Source organism: Silurus aristotelis (genome assembly GCF_946808225.1).
Source record: "Silurus aristotelis genome assembly, chromosome: 14".
NCBI classification, from domain to species: Eukaryota; Metazoa; Chordata; class Actinopteri; order Siluriformes; family Siluridae; genus Silurus; species Silurus aristotelis.
In genome coordinates, this window is record NC_139587.1 from 13,401,369 (window position 1) to 13,428,692 (window position 27,324).

Below are 27,324 nucleotides of genomic sequence, written 5' to 3' on the forward strand. Positions count from 1 at the left end.
TACTATAATAACATTGTAAAAATAAAATCAATCATGTAAATTAAACAAATAATACAAATATATCATAAATAAACCATAATAATAAGTCCACTATACCCTCTAAAATATAATTGTTAAATAGGTGATTGAAAATAAACTAGGAAGTTTCTTTCAGGAGAAAGCATACATTTTGATTACAGTTCATGAAATAACAACTTAATTGCAATTAAACAATTGGTGCTAAAAAAGAAAAAGCAAACCAAAAATACATTTTCTGAAATGTCTCAGTGAGAAGCTAACCTGAAAAATGTTAAAATATTTTCAATATTGAAAATATATATTTTTTGAAGAGAGTAGAGCCTCCAGTTTGTTATAAGCAGTTTTATATATACAAAAAAAAAAAAAAGACTCAAATGAATATGCATATGTAGAAATTCATGTCTTGGTGAAGATGCCTAAAGATGGTAGTTTTGTGGTCCAGTACCTTCATAAAATGTCCTGCCATTGCATTTCCATTCTTCTCACTGTTCCGGCACCAAACTCTGATCCTGTCGAGCTTTTAAAGCCAAAATGGCTTTTCTGTAAAGATCTATCAAGAAAACAGACAAATAATGTGAATTAGTCTGCTGAGATATTAGATTTAAGATGCTCACCCCAGAACATATTTATGTCTAGGAAACACCTGAAGGTTCCTTTAACTGAATTCTGGCATGCAGCCAAAAATGCAGCAAATAATCATGTTTTAATTAACATATACTATATTGACAATAGTTTATAGACACCATGTCATAAGTATAGTATGTGCACTTTGAGCATCACATTCCACATTTAGTCCCAATTTGCCCAATTTCCTATAATTCCTTCCACTCTTCTGGGAAGATTTTGTGTGTGCGCTTGTAGACATTTATGTTCATTAGCCACACGGGTGTTAGTAAAGTCAGGTACTGATAATATTAACCCTAACCCTAACCCAAAAATGTAGAATAAATGTCTTTTCATAGAAGACTGCAACATGTAAACAATTACACACATTGTTACCACAGTTTTGTTAAACTAAGCATGGCACTTAAGGGTAATGCACATGAAATCAGGCAAATAAAGTAAATATAATCAGACATATAGACTCAATTAATAGCAAATGCACAATAGCTATATAGAAGTAATACAGTTGATGAGCTCTGGTATGTTGGGCTACGATTTCTAACTTAGAAAGCTGCTGAAATGATTTGTCACAACAATTACTCTTGGGCAACATAGAGTGAAGAGAAAGTGAAAATACAGTGAGACTCACCAAAAGTGGCAGCGAGATCAGCAGGCTGTCTATAATTTACAGGAATTTCTTCTGTGTTGATCTTGTTCTTTCGCTTTCCTTTTATCACCTTTTTCTTCTTTTTACCTGCTGTAGCATTGAATCAAATTGAAGTCAGCCCATCATGCCTATTATTGTCTTAAAATGATTCGAAAGTGTAATACTGAGTTAAATACCTTTAGAGGGTATGGACTCCTGGGACTCAGGCTGATCTAAAGTCTCCACCTTTGATTTGGGTTTCAGCTTCCTTTTATTTTGTGGCAACAAACCATGACTGTCTGTTTCCTCCTGACTGCTAACATTATTTACTGCTTCATTTCCCTCCACTTCTTTTTCTTTACACTTTTTATCTAAGTCATTTCTGACACTTATTGCTTTAATTTTAACCTTCATCTTCTTTTTCTTCAGTTTCTTTTGAAGGAAATTCTCCTGTAACCAAATGATGTATTCTAGTTTAAATTCAATAAAAAAAAACACAGAACAGTGTGTGTGTGTGTGTGTGTGTGTGTGTGTGTGTGTGTGTGTGTGTGTGTGTGTGTGTGTGTGTGTGTGTGTGTTTTGAGTTACCTTGGTTGACCTAATTGTTTGGAGTTGGTTTCCATTTTTCTGTTCTTCCTCCAGAGGGCACTGTGCAAGGTGACTGTCTGGTTTACTGCCTTGATGTCTGTAGATGTCAAAACATTTAGTACACACTGAAAGCCTTAGCACCTAGCACACTGTAGCTAGTTAATACAGTATATATATCTCTCTCTCACACACACACACACACACACACACACACACACACACACACACACACACACACACACATATTGACACCCTGGTGAAGCCTGTCAGTGTCTTTACACTATTAGATGCTTACGGCTTAAGGGACTTTTTTAATTGCTAAGTACCATTTACACCTGCTCCATAGAAAGCATCCTTACAGGCTGATAAAAGCATCACAGCCTACTTTGGGAACACCACCAAGCAGGATAGAAAGCACTAAGCTCCCAGACCTGCAGTTTGTCTACCGCAAGCAATGCTAAGCCAAGGCCAGGAAGACGGTGAAGGACCTCAAGCATTTAAACAATTGTCTACTCGTCTTTTTGTTGCAACCCAGAAAGCACTTACTCGTCCTAAAAAAAACAACACAGGAAGAATAAGGAAGAGCTTCTTCCTCTAGGCCACTCAGATCCTGAACCAGGAAAACACATAGGACTAGACCTTGGATTTGTTTACACAACACACACCCTGCATTCCTGTTAAAATTCTCTTGTTACCTCATATGTATAAATATTTGTGTTAGCAGTTTCACCACAAATAACTCAGCATTGCATTGTACATACAACTGCACACATCGGCATTTTATTTCACATATAGTCTGTTGTTGTTGCTATCTGTCATTCATATTCCTTATATTTTTATTATTTTATATTTTTTCTTCTCCTAACTATACCATTACTTGCTGGTCGATGTAAATTCCTCTGTCAATGCTACAGTCATAAAAGCATTTCACTGCACATCATACTGTGAAGGTTTCTATGTTACCAAAATATAAGACATTTGCAAGAGTCTTTGAAAACAAAAGGTACCTTTGAACTTTGTTTTTCTTCTGAATTTTTTCAGCTTTTCCTTTTCTTTCTCGCTCCTCCATTTCTGGTGGTATTCCACTGTCTCTATCTATACGAGTACAGAGATCTGGGTAGTCGAGGCACACAGCCCGTAGCAACCACCTTAGGCCTCGCAATGTCTTCCTGTCTGACCATCGCCGCAGGTCCATTAAGGCAGAGCATGGCTCCTTTAATGTGAAAAAACTTTATCACTGCTCATGTAATTTCAATAATTTAAGAGCCAAATCACATCTCATAAGTTTATGAAATATTAGTACCTATATTATTTCAGACATATTTTCAATTTCTGCTAATATATTTTTTGTTATAACCCAATATGTTACTCACAATGTGGCACAGAGACCGACTCTGATTGACCAGCTTCTCCAGGGATAGGGCTTCAATCAGTTCACTTCCAAGTAAGGCATTCATTTTATCTTGTTTATTGGCTAATCTGTAAAGAGGAACAGTCTGTGGAAATGAATTCATTTACATGTAAAGGAGACCACTTTTAACATTCATTTTTAAATCATTTTAAAAAGCATTAAACATTTAAATAGTATCTAAATAATGGCTTACACTAACAGGGGCTTTCCAGCCACTCTATGCTGTCTCAGCATCTCAGTCAGAAGTTCTTTGACCTCTTTCATTCTGTGTCTGTCACTGGAGTCCACCACAAAAATGACTCCATGGGCCTCACCATAAAATTCCCTCCAGCATGAGCGGAACTCAGGACTTCCACCCATATCCAGCAAATTCACTAGGAAGTTTTCCAACCTTAACTCATAACGGACACATCCATGAGTAGGACTCACTTCTCCATGGGGAGCTAAATAAAAAATAGACATAAAAAATCTTGTGAACTTCATCGATATTTAAATGTAGTCGGGCGGGGAAAGTACACCCTCCTGTTTTTTTTTTTTTTTGTTAATCATGGACTTATAAATAATTGTGTGATTTCATGAACTTCTATAGAGAAAAATATAACTTCAGATGACAATATGTAGTCTTTTTTCAGAAAATGGGAAAAATAAGTACACCCTATACTCAGTATAATGAATGGTTTATTATTTTGTAGAAATGTTATCCATTCAGTTAATTGATGTTTAAGGGCATTTGCTCATTTACAGCTGTCTTAAGATCCTGACTTTAGAATTAAATGGACTTTGACCTGTCCATTTCAACATAATTATTTTCTTCTTTAGCAATTCTGATGTCAATTTGCTGGTCTGAATGGGATCAGTGTCCTGGTGAATGACCCAATTCCATCTAGCTTAAGCTGCATGGTTCCAATGACTACAGGGTTTCCAGGGCCTGTGGCTGCACAACAAGCCAAGATTATAACCTATCCACCACCATGCTTGACAGCCAGAATGAGAGACTTTAACCACTACTTCTCTGTGGTCATGGCTGATGTCCTTTCTTCTTGCCATGATGTAGATACACAGTAGTGTGCCTGAAAACCAAACTGCCAGACCTGTTTTGTCTGCATGGCATGTGAATGTTGTTTTACTTTTGGGAGAAAACAATAGTGAAATTATATTGAAATCTGCTGGTTTTATTGTCACCTCAGGTTACTTGTTCCTAATTTGTAACGGATGTTGATTACCTTCTTTTATAATTTCTTTTTTTTTTAAGACTGTAAGCTATTATTCATTATTTGATATTTACCTCTTAGCATCCCCCGGATACACATTGTCTTTCCAGCCTTGTCAAGACCAACCACCAGCATAGTAACTTTTCTGAACAAAGAAAAGAGTATTAAACTATCTCCATTTAATAATTTTGGCACTATAACTGAACTAAGCCAAAAAAAAGGAACCCCTTGCTGACATAACTGTGGCAGCTTTGCAGTGCCAGGAGTAGCCCAGAGCCACATTCCAGTATGTTTCAAATGAGCCAATAAACACCATTGAAAATAATACATAGTACTGATTTTACCTCATGGGTTGCTGCAGTTTGGAAACCCAGTTGCAACAGTTGCTCATCAAATTGAACATATTGAGTTGAGGAAGAGCGCACCATCTTCTTGATTCAAACCTGAGTACGGATTATAACATAAATTACCCTGACAGTCTATTGGACTGTTGGTTGTTGATTAGATATCTACTTAATAAGCTAATTACTTATATACGATTCTTTATAGTTAATAAGATTTGATTTCACTGCTTAAGACGTATCATAATAGCCACATGCTGTGTTGCCTTATTTAATAAATGTAATAAGCAATCTTTAAGCCATAAGCATCACTTGTAAAAATTTATCAATTGCATTCATTATTAATTGCAGGAGTGAAACATATCTTATTTACATATTTATCATATAGACATTATATAAGAATGAATTATAACTAGAAAAAAATGGTCACTAAAGCTGATAAATCTATAGAGATATATGTATATATATATAATGCATTTATATTTTTAATCAAGTACAAATAAAATGTACATAAAGGTGAGGTAAACACAACTACAGTAGCACAAAAAATGAAACAAATATATATTATATACAGATATTATAAAGGTTTATGCTTTTATAAACTGCCAGTTTACTTACATTAATATGTCCTTATTTATTTGCATGTTTACATTTTCCTCGTCTTTGGCATTGTGCAAAGTGCAATGAAATCTTAATCTGGCTCAAATTATTCCTGTAATCCTTTCACCTCATTTGGGAGGAGCCAAGTAGGCTTATAGTTTCTACTAATCATGTGAACTTCAGGGACATCTGCTCTCCTTATTTAGCAGGGGATGGTTTGTTTATTTGACCCAAATAGAGATTCACTTGTAATAAAAAAAAATCTATACAGTGTTAAAGGTTTCAGATGAACTCTAATTCAATTCACTTACAGCATTTATGAATTATATGATACCAGGTAATTGCCATATTGTGGTATGTTACTGTTGATAAAGGCAATGTAAAAACACCTGGGAAAAATTGACGGGACAAGCTGGCACCTGACTGTAAACAACCACCTTACTGGTGATCTCTTTTAACAAATTAACTGTCTATTTGAGAGTTCTTGTCTATGGAATTGACCAATAAACTATGCTGTGTGATGTTTTGTGCATTCCTCTTTCATTACTTGAATGCATTTCTACAACTTATGTTAGAACATGGGGGTGTGTGGATATACATTCCAGAGCTTTTCACAGTCTTTGTGTTACATTTCACTAATCTTAAACTCCTGGGAAGTAAGAATTACCTGGATATCTAGCTGTTCCCCCTTCCAACATTGTCACACATTAAGGGATGACTTATTATTTGTAGTATATATCATTGTTTGCTTCATCTTATCACAATGTGCACATCAATCTATATGTGCTTTTTAGAGCTGCAGTCAAAGCTAAAAGTAACCTGTTCCCCAAAGCCTGCAATATTCTTCTGTAATATATTTATCTCAAATGAGTATACATTTTTTTGTGAGTTGCTATAGAACTTTATAGTATCTTTCAGCTTTTAGCAGGAAGTATTCTTCTATTCTTCATTCCAGGCATGTCACATCCCCTTTTCTAGTTTGGGACTGCTTTAATCTGTGCTTTTGCTACTTGGCAAATCTCTTAATCCCTAATTCTATTATGCAAGCGAAGTAAACAGGAAATGTGAAGTAGCAAATGTCAAGCTTTTTATAAAAAGCATATATCATTCATCTTCAGTAACTGCTTTATTGTGAGTACACTGGGTGTAGAGCAGGAATTCACCTTGGATTGGGTTGTCAGATCACCACAATACAACATATGCAACATACTCAATCATACTATCATTCACACATTCATTCACACACCCAGATAAACAGCATGGGCAATTTTTTGCTCTCTTGGACATAGATGACTGTGGCATTTACAGGATTTAAAATCTAATCATCTGACTAGTTTGAACACCTTTCTACATCCAGAGGTCATTGTACAAATCTGTTAGTTACCTCAAGAGTGATTATAAGAGGCAAAATCACTGCACATGGGCTAAACTAAGGAGAGACAGCAGCCCCTCTGATTTTTTAACTTGAGCCACCACTCAAACTACAAAAACACAAACTGCCACATAAGAATTTGGTAGATTTACCTCAGTCTGTATAGGTTTCAAGAGTAACTTTCTTTCAGCTTCTCCCGTTAGGGGTCGCCACAGCAGATTACCCGCATGTTTGATTTGGCACATGTTTTTATGCTGGATGCCCTTCCTAATGTAACAAATAGTAACAAATCCAAAACAAGATATATGCTAAACCTACATAATGCTAGTGCATGCTTTTATAACCTCCAGACTGAATGAATGCATTAGCCTGCTGTTTTTTACAAGAAGTGTGATAATGGAAAATCTTGAATTATTGCGTTTAGAGCTCATTTATACTTTGGTGCAATTAAATCATAGAAAACACAGTATTACTTACAATTATGTTTGATTGTGAAAGTAAGAGCATTTCCACATACACAATGCAAAGAGAATTTAGGGAATTACGACTAAACAATTGGGACTAAACCAAAATTTTCAATTTGCTTTAGCATGAAGATTGGACTCTGGAGCAATGATAAAAGGTCATCTGCTTTGATGAGTCCAGATTTACTTTGTTTGAGAGTGATGGGAGCATCTGGGCAAGAAGAAAGTTAGATTAGGTGATGCACCCATCATGCCTGCTGTTTCCATCCCAGCCTGTGGGGGCAATGTTATGATCTGAGGTTGCTTCAGTTTGTCAGGTTTAAGTTCAGCAAATGATGTCAGCTAAATAATTAAATATTAAAAATGAACAAGTTTTTCATTCAATCAATTTTTCTTTCCTGATTGCATTGTACATTCCAGGTGACAATGCCAGGATTCAGTTCAGGAAGCATTTTCACACACTTCTACCTGTGCTGGTTTTTTGAATGATCTTCAAAAAATAACATAATGACTTTGTAAATACTCATAAGAACATGATATGTAATATGTGTCTATCTTTCCCTTAAGAAAAAAGCTTTGCTCATATGGTCTTATATTAATTTGCTTATAGCAAGATCTAGAATTCTAAAATCCATTAGCCTATTAAGCCTATTAAGATGAAGATCAAGGTGGTCCTCTTTCCCATTCTGTTCTTTAGTTCACTTTGTTTTTTTTTTTTGCAAATCATAATTTTGCTATTTACATTCATGGCATTTGTCAGATCTTATCCAGAGCAGCTTACAATTATCTGATTTAACAGCTAAGCAGTAGAGGTTGCTCAAGGGCCCAGCAGTGGCAGCTTTGAACACCCTTCTGATCAGAAGTCTAATGTCTTAACATCTTTAGCAACAGCTATAACACAAATACAGTTTTGTGCTAGAGCAGTGTGTGACCAAACCTGCTTTAAAGGGTGCAGGATTATAATTATTATTATTTTTATTATTATTGTTGTTGTTGTTGTTGTTGTTGTTGTTGTTACTGTGTAGCACACAGCAGCAATTTACTTAAAGAAGATGGACAAATCTGATGCATACTGTACCTTAGACAACTAATTGTCTTCGGAAAATTTCATGTAGGAGACATGCCATACCATCCTAATGGTGAACAAACATTACTTTTTGTGACTATAGTTTTAAAAGTTGCAGATTCCAATAGTTGTAGAGTGGATATAAGTGGAATGACGTACCAGTTGAGAGTTGTCAGGAGCTGTAATTCCCTAGTTGCCCTAAGCAAGAATCCAACCTGAATGGAATACCTGTCCATTGTAGGACATCATGTACACACATATTTATGCTTATATTTGATATAAGAATTAATTGGCAAATATTGGGCTGCATCTACAACTGTAAGCTTTCCTGCCACTGCCTCTGTTATTGATTACACTATAATGTATCTGATAGATTATGCAAACAGTTTTACTGACAACTATTTGAGACATTTATGAATCCAGTTACAGATCTAAAACACCATCTAACTGAATTTTAAAATGTTTAAATGTGGTTCTAATGTCCATTAAAACATTTGATTTTAGCTTTTCAGATGTACATTACAGCACAGTGAAAATCTTTCTTCCCAGCGATCTTAGGAAGCACAGAGGGTGAAGAGGCCCAAGAGTGGAAAATTGGCGATACTACGTTTTGAACCCCAGACGTATCAGTTACTTACCAAGAGTCTTAACCACTAGAGCTACCACCACCGAAGTGCCTGCTACCAAGATTTTTTTTACTGTGATGTAAAATACTAGGCATAACACCGTTATCACACAGTATGAACAGTACTTTTCTTTGCTAGAAGTGTCTCTTTATGGGTCTATTCTAAAGATGTTTGTGGCAGAATCAAACTATTTGCAAAGTAAGTCAATAGAAAATGTGTAAATAAAAGATTTCACTTAAGACAATTTTATTACTAGCCATCAGTATGACACACATTTTTTTGCATGGACTATATATCAGTATGCAGTATCTGTGCTGTGTCTAAATAAGAGCCCTAAAGCATTGTGTTGAACTGACTGGCAACTGGTGGTACGTTTCTGATTTCTGTATTTTTTGGGGCACAACTACTGTGCTTTGATTAAATATCATTAGACAAAAAGGTAATTGCACAGGTATACTTCAATGTAGGTCAAGAGGTGCCTTCTTCCTGTTAAATGCCATTCAAATGGCTTCGTCCTGAATTACAATAAGACAAGTGTCACTTGTGAACATTTGTGAAGCAATGGAGGGAGGATTTGTTGCAACACTGTGTTCTGTGTTAAGTTTCTCACCCTCAGTAGAGTGCAACATCACAAGTATTATTCATTGCAAATAACATATCAGAACTTGAACTTGAACAACTCCCATTCTCAAAAAGAAAAACAACAGAATCATTGTTGTGTACAGTTTTGATCATTAGGCAGATAGGAATGTAACTGTAATTCTACCACTAATTTAAATCAACTAAGTAAAGGTCATTTGACCTTTATACAAGAATGGCCAAAGGAGGGTGATGTTATGGGAGCCTTGCATAGGGTCATGACAGAACACTACACGGTTTTATAAGAAAAACAGACCACCTAAGACAAAACCACAGTAAGATACACTGGATTGGATTTCTGGCCATTAGTTCTAAATATACAGTATGATCTATTTCTGGCCACCAGAGGTCCCTAAAATCAATTCTGTTGTTACTATGCTTTGTGTTCTCCATTATCTTAGGTTAGTGGGCCATTAAGTTCAAAATAATTGACTCTAACAAGGAAAAAGCCATTAGGCAAGCATCCAACAGAATCTCTCAGCTATGGATGCTGAGTTATTAATACATGGCTGCTGGTGGTTTAGTTTCAAATCTGATGAAATTACAGAATGACAGGAGGGCAGATCCATTTTCCCCTATGCACTCATGAATATAATGTTGCAAACAACCAAAAAAAAAAAGAAAACATAACTGCATTAGCACTGCATTAGCTCTTATAACAGAGCTCCTTCTTCTGTTGGTTAGGATCATCCTGTAGCAGCTGGTCATGACAAAAATAGAAGCAAATCAGTAACTATTGCACCGCTGTTCACACATACTTGTATATCCTAACCAAAATAGTTGCTACAGAATAAGCCCTGCTATTTCAATTTATGAGCGCCAAGACAGTTAGAATTCAATTTATCATTTATTATGATTTTTAAAAGCACTTACTTTAGTATATCTTTAAGGCGATGGTAATGAATCACACTCTAATTCTACTGCACTGTAATAGAAAATGTAAATATATCTTACAGTACATTGAAACTCTTTTTTTTGCATTCACAGTTTTCACAGATGTTGGGGTCAGAGTGCAGGGTCAGCTGTGATATAGTGATGCAGGAGCAGATAAAGTAAAGGACCTTAGAGCGCTACTAAGGTTTTTTGTCCAGTGGCCATGCTTACTATACAATTTAATTTAATAGAGTGCAGTTTTCCAACCCTGGCCCTGGAGTACATCCTGTCCTGCACTTTAGTGTTTACCTTTCTTTAGCACAATGAATTCATTCAATGAAAAGCTGTTATGTGATTTGCTGAAATAGTTACATTAATTCAGGGAACATGGGCACTGTAGAAGCAGGGTTTGAAATCTATGTAGTAGAGTAATGTATACTATTATGCACCAAAACCTTTTACGAAAACAGACACTCCCAGACACAGAGCAGTGGCCATTACACCACCACTGGGCCATTGTGTGTGGTAACAAGAGAAGACCAAAGGCAACAAAAGATGCAGTGCTACACTAATAGACCTCAAGATAATATTATATAATTAAATCACATGAAATACAAGTTCTTCTCTACAAGTCCTTAAATGATGTCACGTTCGCTAATAATGCCCTAAGAACAAATATCTCTCTGACTGCATTCATTTACTGAATGTGTATACTTGAGCTGGCATAGACTCCATAAATTTGTTCAAAATCTCATTATCCATTTTAAATTGCGCAAAGTGTTGGCTGAGACGAGATTAGACATGGAAAAATCTGACCTTTTGCAAACATCAGCTAACATCCCAATATCACAAATATATCACTATCCCAAATTTGCTTACATTGAAATAGCAACCAAGAAATAGTGCAGAATTCTGAACAATAAAATATTCAAGATATTGAAGATTTACTATCTTTATGTCATTTTAAGTGACCGGAAGTGATCCAGAAATCTGACTGCTGCTAAATATGAGGGGTAAACAAAGAGAAAAATAAGAGGTGAATCCTGCCACTGAGCAAAATTACAGAGCAGTCGTAGGAAAAAATGCATTTAGAGCAACAACAAGATGACAGGACAAGTTAGGAGTCATTACACAGTTTGGGAGGACCGGACATGTGTAGGTCTGGCCATAGTCACAAGCTGTTGCACAAGTACTTGCATATGGTGTACTGTACTGAGGAGAAGAAACCGACGATGGCCTTATGAGGTATTTATCACATGCACTCACTATGTGACTTTGTCAGAAGGTGTCTTGATGCACAAACATGTGCACATGATGGAATTCAGTTGAAGGAGTGGAATAGAACAGCTTTCCACTTGATTCTATGTGATATTTGGAATCAAATTGAAGTGATTTCTTGTTCCTTTGACCTACCAAGCCACGTGGCTAGAAGTGAGCAGTGTATTTTTATGACATGGCTACCAGTCTGAAAAAGTGTTAGATATAATTGTGTTTTACATTATGTAAATAGAAATAGATCGAACAACATGCTGCCATCAGTCACGTCCAATGTTTTTATTTCGTCCTCATAGCTCTGGCTCTTCGGGGCGTTGCGTTGGCGCTTTAACCGGCGGGCGCAGGGACCCGCAGGAGCGTTCACGCAGCGCTCTAGCGCGCACACGCCCGTCAGGAAGACGCGCACCTGGTTGTGCTGATCATAAACAGCAGACGAACGAAATGGGTTTTGGGGGTTTAGCGCGTCGTTTCATGTGCGTGGTTTTCCTGGCGTGCGTTACTAAAGTACGCGGTTCGATTTGAAATGTTTTAACGAAGGGCGTCTCACTGGAACAACGCCTTGAGAGCGTGAAGACCCCGGACCACTGTGCAGTGAGGAGAAGGAGACGCGCTGGCACCAACGGGAAATATCCCCAGGCTGTTCAGGTCGTGTTTTGCTCGATCAACAAGAACTTCAGCCTGTAAACTTGGTAATGGAATTCTTTATTCGCAGCATGAACAGGATCGTGATTCCTGGTGAAATAAAGCCCAGCACACTTCTCTGTTACACTATGTAATACAAATACGCTGGAATATGGAGTTACGATCAAAGCCACGTGAACCAAATTAAAATAAATACATTTTACAATCAGCACGAAGAGCGGTTGAGCAACCCTTCCCAGCGGTCTGTTTTTGTTTTCACTTCCAGATTCCAATGTAATTGTTTTTTTTTGTAAATCGAAATGAAAAGTAAACACGAGCACCATCCCGAGCTTGGCTATACGAACAATATGGACGAGGCGGTGGAGGATGACATCTCGGAGATCGCACAGCACGCGGTCCCGAACGAGAACGAAGTCGTGCTGGTGATCAATCACAGCAAAATCCGTCCCCCGTTCAGTGTGCTGTGGGCGACTGTCCTCTACTGCGCCGAGTTCATCTGCGCCTCGGTGCTCTCCAGCATGTACCACACGAGCGACGACGTCATATGGATGGGCTTGACGATCACATTTATCCTGGTGCCTTCTGTGCTAACTCAGCTGACCTTAACCTTCGTCCATCGGGATTTGGGGAGAGATCGTCCTCTTGTGCTTTTCATGCACCTGCTCCAGATGGGACCGATCATCAGGTAGAAACAGACACAGACGTCGGCATGTAGTCACGTGACCAACTTTTCTCATCTCTAATTTTAATGAACTATCAGGCAAATTCAGTTTAGAGTAAAATTAAAGTTACAGAATAGATCAAGTGCATTGGCATCACTTCTATAGATTGTGGTCCGCCCACAGTTTTTCAGGGTCACGCGGGATCGATTAAACCTTAGAGTTAACTCCCAAAAACGTGTATAAATGATAAGAACAGTTAAATTATAGTGGTTGTGGTAGATGGTTAGTGGTTATACTATAGCGGTTATCTGAGAACACAGGCGCACGTGCCATTTGGTCACATGATTCATGTACCAGCTGCCGACGAACCCCGAACGTTCACGTGGTCTGTACAAGCCTTTTGCGGGTGGAGTTCACGCGAAGTCTGCAGTCTGTCCGTGACAGCGGTCTGCCAGGGGTTTCTGATGAGCACCGAAAAACTGTGTCACGGTTATAACAAGCGCAGACTGTATTTTTAGAGGCAGATGTCCTCTGTCCTAGGCAGAGGCTTGGGCCAAGTGTATTCTTATACAAGTAGAAGTATTTGAGTAACAGGGCTGATGCACGTGGCTCCATCTGCTCTTTTGTTCTGGAAATGTTTGGATGAGCTTTTTCCCCAAGGCACATTACGACTGACTCCAGCTTTCATACTTTGATGATTCAGTATTGTCACTAGAAACGTTCTTAAAATGTTCGACCTCTTTATCGCCCTCTGCAGTGCCAGTTGTGTAACTGCTCCTGTAACAACTACAGGCGTGTTGATTTCAGCAGAATGGCGCGGTACGGAAGGTTTGGGCATTAGGCGGTGCCTTTGCGTTCTTGTAGATACTTGTAAGCCCTAATATATACAAGTATTTGCCTGAGCCTTTAAATCGAGCCCAGTGCTCTTTTGAAAAACCTGATTGTCTGACTTGGTTTAGCGCATGCGCACACTCGCACATGGCAGGCTTAAATAGAATTCATTGCCATGTGCTGCTCCGACTGTGTCCAAGTTTGGTTAAAACGAGGACAGTCTGATAACACACTCTCACACTTGAAATTTGCATTATCTCGTTCTACTCTATTGTAGGCTATATGTATAATGATAAACTGGTCCAGTATGTGTTGTTCTTTACAGTACCAGCTTTCATGTTAGTTTCATTTTTAAACATTGCATATGACTATATAATGCACATTGAACTCCAGTGAAGTCTGAGTGTAGAAATATTGCTTCATAGTTCCTTAGTTATTACAAGCGGATGTTATGACTACAATTCCTAGATGACGATAGATTTGCTGAACATAGCCATGTGATTTTTCTTCTGGTAAGTTCTTGGCTAGTGGTTTAAACACAACTGACTAGACAATTTAAGGAGGTAGGAGTAAAACTAGATCTATTCCACAAAAAGAGAAAAAAAAAAACAACACATTAGGCCAGTGCACTAGACGGCACATTCATAACAGGATGAATTATATTTTTTAGTTGAACTGTTATTTAAAGCTGCAATAGTCGATTACTTTCTTTTTTTACTTCTTTCTTCCAATAACCTAGAAGAGTTATAGAACATAGTAAAAACATTGGCTAAAGTTTTTAATCGTACAGAAAAGCAGTTTAGAAAAAAAAAGATCTCCAGTACAGAATGAGGTCTGTGTGTGTCTGTGAGTGTGTTCAGTTATTTTATTGATGCTGGTCACTTACAGGCAACCTAAAGTTCAGAGGTCGGCGCTTTATAACCATGGGTGTTAACCTGGAATCATAACTGTTAGAGACCTAATCTTGAAAAAAAAAAGCACTTTTAGTGCTTTTATAAATAAGTGTATGAGTGTAAACTTACTTTATACATATGAAGTGACATATTTATTTATTTTTCATCACTTTAATTAATTATCGACATAATTTATACCTATTTTGATCGTTTTAGGTCGTTTTTTTTTATTTTTTTTAAGTCGACCCCTGAAAATATTAGATTGTGAATAGAGAAAAACACTTTTCACTTTTTAATATCATAACAAATATGTTCACATGTACCCAGTGTTCAATATGATTAAAAGAAAGAAAATATATGAAATGGTATTCTGTATTCCTACAGTAATATCTATATTACTATACAACCTGTCTGTTGTGATTTATAAATGTAAAATAACTTTTCAGTAAACACATAAAGATTGTTTTGTGTTTTTTTTAAACGATAAAAACATTTCAGTTTCCCCCACTTAAATGGAGATCTTTTTTAGTATCATTAGATTGACTGATGCAGTTAAGTTGCATGCATCAATACAACTTCCTAATTTCTTTTAGTGCAGAATGAGTTTCACAAATTCACCATCATAAAGTTGACGTTAACTGAAAGTATCTGCCACCCAGAAACTAACATTTGGATTAGTTTCAACACACGCAAGTTAATGTTGATTAGTAAATTGTAGAAATTGAAACATGCCTTTGCTCTGTATTACAATAGTGTGATTTGTGGTTTGAGCTGCCTGAGAACGCTGTATGCAGGCCTTCTGTTTTTCACACATCTGTGGCAATGACATGGGCACTGTACTTCATACGGTATTTCACAAAAGTGAGTACACCCCTCACAGTTCAACCATTTTAATAGATCTTCTCAATCGACAATACTATAAAGTAATTAAACTTCTATATATTTTTAGAGTAGTCAACGTGCAGCTTGTATAGAGTACAGATTTACTGTCCTCTGAGAATATCTTAACATACAGCTATTATTGTCTGAATAACTGTCAACAAAAGTCAGTACACCCTAAGTGAACATGTCAAAACTATGTCCAATCCTGGCCATGAAATTCAGAGCTGCACAGGTTGTTGCTGGGATCCTCTTCCACTCCTCTATAATGACATCATGGAGCTGCTGGAGTTAGACAAAATAAACTTTTATTGTCATTTCATAGTACAAATACACAGCAACAAAATGCAGTACAGCATCTACCAGAAGTGCAAATAGTAGCAAGTGTGCAAATTGACAAGTGCAGATAAACATGGAAGTATATGGACAGCAAATAAATAAAAACGCTATAGCAGTAAAAAAAAAATGTGCAGACACCGTTGAAAAAAGTACAAGTAGAAAAGGCTTTCTTCTGGGATGACAGCCATGCAAACTGACTTGTATGGTCTGAGCACTGAAAAGCCGACCTTCCGCTTTTGCAACCTCTAAAGCAATGCTGGCAGCACTCATGCTTCTGTTTTTTGAAGCCAGCTTTAGCACCTGACGCACAGCACAAGGAAAGAAATCTTCTTTTCAATGGAAACCCCTAGTCTTGGATTTGGATGTTGGTACTCAATAACAGCTTTTCACACTCTAGTTTGTTTCTTCAAACATTCAGCTGAAATGCTTTGCTCATGCCTTTTGCAAAACTTTGTGCGTACTTCTCTCTCTCCTAAATATTTTTTTCTGACCTTGTGATCCACTTCATCCCAGAGCAATAAAATAGGATTCATGTGTGTTGACTGGGCAGGCCATTCCATTATGTTCAGCACTCCAAACAACTGTCTCTCTAAAATATGCTTACATATGCTTCGGGTCATTCTCTTGCTGTATGGTGTAGTTGGCTTCAGTTAGTTGCAGTCCAGCTGGAATTGCATGGCATTGATCTATGAAATTGAAGCCATGATGGTTCAGTTTTTCTTTCACCCAGAATAATTCTCCAACCTTCCCTGCTCTCAAACAAACCCAAACCATTAGCTTTCACTTCCATGTTTGATTGTGGCTGTGAGGCAGTCTTAATAGCATCCTTTCTCCTGTTCTCTTTCTAAAGCTCCTCTCTTAGAGACAAAATTATAAAATTTTAATTCATCAGTTCACAGACCATTTTCCCATTAATTCACTGTCCAATTTTTGGTTCTCTTTGCCTTTTATCTAGTTGATGCACAGAACAAAAAGGGACATGCACGTGCCTCAAAAACAGTACAATTCTAGGCATTTCCAAACTTTTGACAAGCATACATATGTATATATATAATGCTAATAGCAATAGTTTCAGCTGAAATTTAATATAACCTTGCTATATATAAAGATCATGAGAGCAAAACCACATTTTAACTGATTCAGCTAACACCATCCATTCAGTACACTCGACTGGGGATAAGCTAAATGTTAGCATCTGCCTGCCTTTATACAGATCTCTATAACTCACTGCTCTAACAAGGAGAGTACTCTTGATGTGGTAAAACGATAAAGTCACTCAGGATAAATCTAGTTGTCATTAAGCTCCAAAGACTATAAATCTGCCCCTGCTGAATGGTGATGCAAATCTGGGAGCTCGGTTACAGGCTTCGACAGACAGGCGTTAGCTAGCTCTGAAAAAATGTGCTGTCTGAAATGTAACACAATTATTTGAAGTTGCTTGTTCTGTACTGAGAGCGCCAGCATTCCTTACTATTCTGCACGTCTCTTGACGGTAACACTAACAAACTTAGTAATTTTAGATGAAATTTTCTTTGCGTCACTGGAGGTCATGGTACTGGAGCTTTGTGAACATGGGCGGGAAATGGAAAAAAGTGTGTGTGCGTGGGGGGTGGGGGGGGGGGGGGGGGTTTCATGCAAATGTTGAATGCCTCCATTATCAGAAATGACTCACTAATCCAAAACTTTAGCTACAAATCGTACATTTTCTTTGTGCTGACAGACTTCTCCCAGGCTGCTAAACAGATCCTGTTTTACAGTGTAATTATTACTGGTACTAGAACAGCATCTGGATGACATAATGCTACATCATCACCTGTATCCGGTTACATATGTTTGGACCAACAGAGCAACAAAAAGAACTGGCCACATGGATCCTGACCATGTTCAGCTTTAGGCATGAGTCATTAAAGACACAGTTGTGTTGGTGTAATACCAAAGGTATACATGCATGTTTTTTTCACTTGTGGTTCCTTCAGAATTGGATTTGATATGCTGTTCTTCCAGTTTTGTTCACACCCTGCACTTTGTCCACACACTGCAATGTTTTTTTTAATTTCCACTGAAAGGAGATTTATGAAATGAGATTTATGATGACTCATCAGGCTGATAATCGCTATGACTAGCAGCTACAGTAATCACACCGAGTATAATAATATGTATAAAGTTTGGTGAGAATGTTTAGCCAGCTGTTAAAAAAAAAAAAAAAAAGGTTGATGCATTAGGACAAATTTATAGATTTAGAAGTGTCTTCCTTCATGTTGCATGTAACATTTGGGTGTACACTTGTGTGGGGTCCATTAACCAGACCTGTGTTTACATAAGCAGGAATGAAATAATCAGTCTCAGTGCCAGAAACGAAGAGTCTCATGTTTATGTTAAAGCTTTTTTAAAAAAAAAATTGTGATCAATCAAGTCAATTGGTACTTAAAGCACTTCTGAATCATTTTCACTCATGTACTAATCAGTATCAGTTTATGTGCCAACAAGTGGCAAAATACTCCATTTTAACTGTAATTGAATTTTGAAGGCTTTCAAATTCTTTTATATAATTAAGTTACTCATGTAGATCTTGTCTGACACCTAAGAACCCGTAGCAACACGTACTGCAGCTGTGCAAACAACAGGAGAGCGTCATTTGATTGAATCTTAATTTTTGTTGTATTTTATAGGTGGTTTAGAGCAGCCATAACACAATCCCCTGCCTGTTAAGTCTTGCACTATTAAACTCTGAATTACAGCCACTCCTATCCCTACGCCTTCATCTTGGGTCATTAAAGTAGCTAAGACTTCTCTAAATACAACTCCTGGATGACTGTAAATATAAATGAAATTGCACCTATAGTTATAATAGGTGTTGTAGAGCTGGATATCTTTCTTTACTAGTTCTTAAAAAAGTAGCTTATGGGTAAAGACTTCCAATGATTGGTGAAGACCTACCTCTTCCTAAAACACTTAAACCAGAGCTGCTTCCCTGTTTTGTTTTCTGTATTTGTATATTTAAAAAACTGTGCTGTAATTCAGCCTAGTTTTAGGCTGATGGTATCTAAAGTCTGCAAGCTAGTGAACCAGTGTTGATCTGTTCATTGACTGAGACTTCAAAGCACGTTTGTACATCGCTCTGGTAAAGCGCGTATGCTAAATGCCATGAACATAAACTTAAAGATGGCGGCTGCACCTTCTTTAAACACGTAGTTATTCGCTCATGTCATTTAGCCAGGACTTCTCTGCTATCAGTCACTGTTGCACCTGTTCCAGTGCCTCTCCCATCTACGGCTGACAAAGGATACTTTTATTATTCAAGGTTGTACAATTAAAGGCAGGTCAGGCAGCATACGCGAGAGACAAACAAATTATGCAAACAGCAACTCCACCATCTAGTTGCATTCAAAGCAGCCAGTATGAAAAGCACTGACTTGAAGACGACCTGGGAATAAATCCATCAACACCAACTTCTTTCTTAGGTTTATACCTTCGGGATATTTAAAGATGTGTTGTCGGTCCACATGACGCATCACGGGTGTGACCACTGAACTGCAGAATCGACAATTTAATTCAATATAAATTGGGTTTTTTTATTCAGTAAAACCCTATAACCATGTTGTGAACACTAATATTTATACGTTTAACAGACACAATGCAAGTGTCTAAATCTACATTACAGTACCCATTATCATTATAAACAAATATCATCTTCTGACAGAGAGAACTGATGTATGAGAACTATGCCTAAATCATGTACGTAATTCAGTCTTCTATTCTCCTGCACATCAAACCTTTTAAGGAGAGAGATTTGTATTGTTGCAGGCACACAATGAGGGAACCCCTACTCTTGGAAACTCTTGAACTCTGAGGTTATGCTCGGAGTCTCTAAATAATTGTGTTTCTGTAGATAATCAAGATTCTTTCATATAATTTGGTTTGTATTGTAGCATTATGCCTGCTATCTTTTGAGGATTTATGATCATCTTTGAGGAATGAACATTGCTCATGTAGTCTTAAGCTCTGAGCCAAAACCATCAGTTACTCTTTGAAGGTCCGGAGTCTGAAATATACATTTTCTCTCGATATTCGTGTTGGTGAGTGGTGGACAGTACCAAAGTAGATGTAGTTCTATACTGTACTTGAGTAGCATTTTCACTTATCTGCAATTTACTGAAGTGTTAGCATTTAGTCAAATGCATTCCTGAGTCTAACTCGCCACAACACCCGAGACCTTGTTTACAAGATTTAATAATAGTTTAAAAGAAGGTTTAGGTTTATGAAAAATTTAAGGGATATCAGTGTTTAACTCGTTCATATCATTCTATTAATAGATTGGTGTGCTAAGAGTAACATTTAGAGTCTTTTTTTACATAAACTGATTTTATTACCGTAATTTCCGGACTATTAAGCGCACCCAAATATAAGCCGCACCCACTGAATTTGACAAAGATTTTTATTTTGAACATAAATAAGCTGCACCTGTCTATAAACCGCAGGTGTCTACATTGAAACTAATGAACTTTACACAGGCTTTAACGAAAGACAGTGTCTGTTACACGGTGTAACGGGTGAAATATGTTGTGGCTTCTTTAAGAGCAGAGCGGCATTTTGGGAATTGCCTGCCGCCGCATTTTCCCGGTATTACTGCATGTGTGCAAGACCGAGGAATATGTTTTTTTATTATTTTCTGATGCTCATTTCTAAGTTTCTTTGACTAACCCGTAACGCTGTTGCCAAGAAAAATAAAAAAAAAGCACGAGTTTTGGAAACCTGTCTGTGCTTATGATTTCTGTTGCAACTGGAGTTAGTGAGTTATCCCATGACCCAGACTCAACGCGTTACAACGGCTTGTATCTAAACAGTAGCCGACCAAGAAAGTCATTGTTCACTGTCTTCCTCCTTCCTTTTTACAACTATTTATCTTGAGAGTTTATCTTTTGGCATCGTCGTACGTTTATAAATCACCATCGGTGAAGCTTTTCTCCCGATGCCATGCAGCTCAGAACACAGGTGAAGTGCGTTTTTTTTATGCCCGGTTGTTTTCAGTGTGACGATGCATATTTCCTGTAGACAGTCCGAGTGAGCGGCAGGTCAAACGTCAGAGGAACCTCATCCATATTTATGATGTGGTGCGGCCCGATTCAGTGGGAGCGCATCTGATTTAATATAAAGAGTTTCATTGGTTCACCTTAACCCGTTCAGCTATTTCATTGGTCTAATGTTTTGGTGCTCAGTTTTTTGGCATGAAGTTTGTGAAACCGGGAAAAACCCAGGAAAAATCCATTAATTAGCCACTTCGTTGTTTAAGCCGCGGGGTTTGAAACGTGGGAAAATAGTAGCGGCTTATAGTCCGGAAAATACGGTAAATAAGTCTACGGTAAGTCTTGTGACAAAAATGATAATCGGAACATTTTAGCCATAATAAATCAGTACTTTGGATACTTTAGTACATTTGAAGGCAAATACTTTTATACTTTCACTCAAATTAAAGTTTAAAGGGAGCACTTTTACTGGAGTGATATTTTACTGACTGTAGCTCTACTTTTTCTCAGGAACATGGTTTGTGTACTGGTGTTGGGTTTTTGTCTGCTGTGAAAATGTGTTCAGCATTTTTGATGAAGTTCCAGACAGCATGTGAATGAATGTTCCAGATCTATGGTATCTGTAAACAGTGCAAAAGGCTGCTTGTGCCTCTTCTTTCGTTTTCTTCATTTTACGGTTTGTGAAAACTACTTTAGTGAATCGGGTCGGGATTTTTGTCATGCCTATTTTTAAACTTTGCAAGGGAATTTAGTTTTATCGGTTATGGACCATTGCATTCAAACTGTTTGCTCCTCTAAAACAAGTTATCATCCGAGAGTGGAGTTTATTTTTGTGAGATAAGAGGCCTGTGTATGACTGGACTTGTTTTTTTTAAGCATGTACAGTAATCTTGAGATCAGTAGAATGTTTTAGTAGTTTGTGTAATTTCATTTCATCATTTTATAGTACAAACAAAAGCAATCTTTTTGAAGTAAATATTAGAAATGAATATCACTGCTATATAAAATTGTGTGGTTTGAGCATTAAAAAGTCAGCTGAATGTTTAAATGTGTTTAGTCTGATGGAGCAGCTGCACAGTGACACCGACACTGGGATGGTCTGTTCTTCCAGCAGGACTGAGATGTTCTTGATTGACAAATATTGTGCATGTAAAGATTTTGCAGATTTCTCTCACCGTGTCATAAGCAGTTGCTTTTTTAAATAAGAGCAGAGGATGTTCAGAATGAAGAACTAATGCAAAGTAAAGCTAAAGTCTTGGGAAGATTTTGGTATCGGACTCTGGTGTCTGCTCTTGCTCATTAGAGATTTCATTAGAAGTCTGTGGAGCCAGAAAGCGTCGAGCCTTGTCTGTGGTATTAGTTCTCAGCTTACACAGCTGAGTAAAAGGCAGTTTGTATATCTTCACTTTTCCAGGCAATTGATTCCTGGCACTTGTAGCAACTGACTCCTGATGGATTAAACACAAGTCAAGGAATAAAATATGTATATTGTCATACATTTTTCTGCATTTTCTATTTTTTTTCTTCTTTTTTCCTTTAAGTCTCCAGCTAAAAGCCAAAAGTGTCAAATGAACACTTGGTGTTTGGCGTAGTGAGAGCAGGGAGCCTGGATGAGTTGCATTAGTTTTTATGTCATAGCAACATCTAGTGTTCAAACTAGGAAACACTTCTTGATAATAGGTTTCATTTGATTCTAAATAGATAAATACTAGCATGGTGACTAGGCACACTTTCTTCTGTTATGAGAATCTTAATTAATTACCTGCATCCTGATATTACTTGTGATTTCACAAGACTCTTATCACTTTTTAAAAAAATCTATTATTTTTTATCCTTTGTCAGAAACGTTCTAAAGATACATTCACCGATGCAGTGGCGCAGCGTAAAAGCAAATAGAGACTTTTTAATTTTGGATGAGATTTTAAATGAGATTAGCGACAACAACCACTAGTGATAAAACGTGGGTGTGTCCAGCAACGGGACAAATTTCTTTTAGCAAATATAAAGTGACTTCATACAGTGACAACCAATAAAAGTGAAGAAATTAGAGCTCATGGCCTTTCTCTGGATTTGTGGTCAAAAATCTAATGTTAGTTTTTTCCACCCTTCCATATATGTTACTGTGGCAACCAGTGGGAACACCTACTGTTGATTAAAATTGGTGCATGTGTAAATGTAGCACCATGTTACCCCTATAGGTTTTCATATTTTTTTTTAACTACAAGTTGCACACTTGATCAGACCTTCTCTGTTTCTACTTTCCAGGTGTGTAGAAGCTTTGGTAGTTTACTTTAAGGCAGGCAGGCAAGAGGAGCCGTATGTCACCATCACGAGGAAGATGAAACTAAAAAACGGGAAAGCCGTCGGCTCTCCAATGGAATGGGAGATTGGTCATTCGGAGCGCAAGCTGGCCGTCCACCGTGATGCCTTCAAACGCACAGCCGTCATCCAGGCTTTCCTTGGTTCCACACCTCAGCTTACTCTCCAGCTGTACGCTGCCATTCAGGAGAAATACATCCTCCTGCCTGCTAGAGGCAAGTTATTTTTATATATTTTATATGTGTATATATTTTGTGTGTGTGTGTGTGTGTGTGTGTGTGTGTGTATATGTATGTATGTGTGTATATATATATATATATATATATATATATATATATATATATATATATATATATATATATATATATATATACACATAAATAAATAAATAAATAAATAAATATAAAAAGAAAAAAGGGAAACATGCAGACCTGCAGTAACTACAGGGGAATTAAGTTGATCAGTCACACCATTAAGTTATGGGAAAGAGTAGTGGAAGCCAGGCTGAGAGGAGAGGTGACCATCTGTGAGCAACAGTATGGTTTCATGCCAAGGAAGAGCAGCACAGATGCATTATTTGCTTTGAGGATGTTGATGGAGAAGTATAGAGAAGGTCAGAAGGATTTGCATTTTGTGTTTGTGGATTTAGAGAAAGCGTATGACAGGGTGCCGAGAGAGGAGTTGTGGTATTGTATGAGGAAGTAAGGTGTGTCAGAGAAGTATTTGAGGGTGGTGCAGGACATGTATGAGGACAGTGTAACAGCAGTAAAGTGTGCAGTAGGAACGACAGACTGGTTCAGGTGGAGGTTGGATTGCATCAAGGATCAGCTCTAAGCCCAATCATGTTTGCAGTGGTGATGGACAGATTGATGGACAAGGTCAGACAGGAGTCTCCATGGACTATGATGTTTGCAGATGATATTGTGATTTGTGGTGAGAGTAGGGAGCAGGTTGAGAAGAGCCTGGAGAGGTGGAGATATGCGCTGGAGAGAAGGGGAATGAAAGTCAGGAGGAGTAAGACAGAGTACATGTGTGTAAATAAGACAGAGAGCAGTGGAGTGGTGCGGTTGTAGGGAGAAGAGGTGGAGAAGGTGGAGGAGTTCAGGTACCTGGGGACTTAAATGCAAATAATGGAGCGTGTGTTAGAGAAGTGAAGAAAAGAGTGCAGGCAGGGTGGAGAAAAGTGATAGCAGGAGTGATTTGTGATAGAAGGGTATCTGCAAGAGTGTAAGGGAAAGTTTATAGGACTGTGGTGAGACCTGCTATGTTGTATGGTTTAGAGACAGTGGCATCGACTAAAAGACAGGATGTGGAGCTGGAGGTAGCAGAGCTGAAGATGTTAAGATTTCCATTGGGAGTGATGAGGACAGGATTAGAAATAAGTTTTTTAGAGGGACAGCGCATGTAGGACGCGATATGATCTAAGATAATGATCAACTTGATTCATTCACTTCCTCAATATGTGGAATTGTCAGGAATTTCTCTTAAAAGGAGATTTTAAAAATGCACACCAAGTGCGAGGTGGCGACTAAACAAACTTGCTGTCCGCCACTTAATACGAACCTAAGGGAACTATGTTCTGCACAAAAAATGATTGCAATCAGTCCACGTGTGTACCGAACCAAAAGCTCTGTACTGAAAGATTTCGGTATGAATACATGTACCGTTACACACGTACTATGTATACTGTGTGTCTGTGTCTGTGTGTGTGTGTGTGTGTGTGTGTGTGTGTGTGTGTGTGTGTGTGTGTGTGTGTGTGTGTGTGTAATTATTATAATCATGTAAATATAAAACGTATTTAACAGATTGTCCAAAAAAGACATTTTGATTATGATCTATCTCTTTTTATTTGATTGGTTTTGATATTTAGAGATTTACTTTATGGCATTATCATGAAATAGTAAAATAAATAATTGAATTCAGCTATGATTCTTATTGTATTATTTTATTGATGCTATTCATTTGTTTTCCCATGGCAAAACAAATGGCTTAAAGGTTTGCAGTAAGAATAAAGTAAGGATAGACTGGAAATAGTTTTGCAAATGCTAATATGTATAGAAACAAAATGAATATTCATATATTTTGCACTAAATTGCTTCTGTTTTTTTCAGTTACCTTAATGATCATCTCCCTGATATCAATCACATACGGAGCACTGGTGTGCAGTGTGTTGGCGATCCAGATCCGTTATGACGAATACAAAGTGAACATGAAAGTTGGTACATATTTGTGCATGGTGCTGTGGCGTGGTTTGGAGATCGCCACTCGTGTCACCACACTGGTACTCTTCAGCACAGCTCTAACCTACTGGGTGATTCTCGTGGGACTGGGAAACCTGCTCATTTTCTTTTTCCAGCCGTGGGTGGAATTCTGGGCACGGAAAGCCTCACTGCCTGAAAACGTTGATAAGAACCTTAGTAAGCTGGGCACGTGTATAGTGCTGTTCCTGGTTACGCTGCTCTATGCCTGCATCAACATATTCTGCTGGTCAGCTGTGCAGTTGAACCTGGCGGAGCAGGAACTGATAGAGAAACAGCCTCGCTGGAGTCGCCTGGCTTTATACTATACACTGCGCTTCTTTGAAAACGTGGGACTTATTGTTGCCTGGTACTTCTTCAAATCGGACTTCTACGAGTATATATGTGCACCGTTGCTAGCTGTGCAACTGATCGTGTGCTATGGCCTCGCTGTGCTCTTCATGTTGCTATTCTACCAGTTTTGCCACCCGGCACGCAAACTGTTCAAGCACAACGTAGAAGACTGCCTGCAATGTGCTTGCTGCTGGAGAAAAGAGCACACACTGGTTCCACAGGTCCCACCAATCCCAGACCCTTCAACTCTGCTGGGGGCACGGGAAACGGATATATTGGAGGACATGGAGGCAGCTTGACCTTCCCCTGTAATTTATTTGATCAGATTTGCCCCTCCCAGGCCTTGCATATTTGCACGAATCCATGATCAGGAACATCATGTGAGCCTTGATAAGGGCAGTGGGAGCTATACAGAGATTGCTGCAGTTCATGTAAAGAATAAATCTTATGTGATTCCAAGAGTATCCTCTGCATGACTATTTTGATTTGCCTTGAAATGGCCTTGAACAAAAAAAAAAATAAAGCTTCACTGCTGTAATTTTAGACTTTCACTACTGTGGTGCGCATTAGCAGGGGATGAGATTGTAGTGAGCTGGGTTTTTTTTGGCTGCTAAATACCAAAGAATGTTGCAAAGAATGAAATGATTCACAAAGACAGCCAAAGAAAAGGGCTGAAATGTCAATGCTTAGCCCAGGTATGTTGGAAAAAGGCCAGATGTCTGTTTCAAGAATGGAGTATATGTGATCATTTGGGGGCATCCCCTGCTTTATTTAAAAACACAAGCCAGCCATTCATTCCCCTCAAGTGCACTTTGAAACTTATGAAGCATATCGCAGAGATAAGTGAAAAATTATTCCCTTCCTCAATAACTTACGGGAAAACACTTTGGGCACGAGCATATACCTCAGTTTTAATTAGCTGTAGGTTTCCTGCAAAAGTAAGACCACAAAGGCGTGTTTAAGTGGCGAAAAAAAAAAAACTATCGAGTTAACGTTGTGAGGATGTTTTGTTGTTTTGGCTTGTTTTGTGCCTGAATTTTGTGCCTCTGCTGATTGTAACTTGAATATAATAATGATAATAAAATATTTTGAATGTCTAATTTAAGTGGCTTTTATTTACAAAAATGTGTTTCTTATATTAATTGACACAATAGTTAATGTGAAAATATTAAAATGTAATTTTTTTTTTTTTTTTTTTTGCTTTTTTGCTTTGAGTAATGAGAGGTTTTCAAGGCATTTGACTGGAGGGAACATGATTCCCTATGTTGTGTTAATATAAAATACAAGAATAATTTATAGATTATAGCATGAGATAAAGGTGATTATAATATCATTCATCTTTATGACTAAAGGTTAATCATTATGGCTCAGTGTATTCTGTATTTTAGCAGGAAATAGTCAGAAGCTATTT

General features: G+C 37.7%; 2 protein-coding genes across 3 annotated transcripts; one reads left to right on the plus strand and one right to left on the minus strand.

Annotated features, from left to right (window-relative positions):
- arl13a (ADP-ribosylation factor-like 13A) lies at positions 1–6,427 on the minus strand. 2 transcript variants are annotated; one of them, XM_083559883.1, is made up of 10 exons: positions 5,437–6,427; positions 4,822–4,920; positions 4,552–4,622; positions 3,460–3,709; positions 3,229–3,334; positions 2,863–3,068; positions 1,856–1,952; positions 1,465–1,717; positions 1,271–1,375; positions 1–568 (listed from the first exon to the last, which is right to left on the minus strand). In XM_083559883.1, exons 1-10 carry the CDS (start codon positions 5,460–5,462, stop codon positions 501–503), a joined length of 1,281 nt encoding a protein of 426 aa, XP_083416009.1. In that variant the 5' UTR covers positions 5,463–6,427; the 3' UTR covers positions 1–500. The 2 variants fall into 2 exon arrangements, with proteins under 2 accessions (XP_083416009.1, XP_083416008.1); XM_083559882.1 differs by having other exon boundaries at positions 1,271–1,378.
- Positions 6,428–10,588: 4,161 nt separating this feature from the next.
- Positions 10,589–27,013, plus strand: xkrx (XK related X-linked). Its single transcript, XM_083560381.1, has 3 exons — positions 10,589–13,060; positions 23,269–23,537; positions 25,434–27,013. The coding sequence occupies exons 1-3, from the start codon at positions 12,675–12,677 to the stop codon at positions 26,210–26,212; spliced, it is 1,434 nt and encodes a 477-aa protein (XP_083416507.1). The 5' UTR covers positions 10,589–12,674; the 3' UTR covers positions 26,213–27,013.
- The last annotated feature ends 311 nt before the right edge of the window (positions 27,014–27,324 follow it).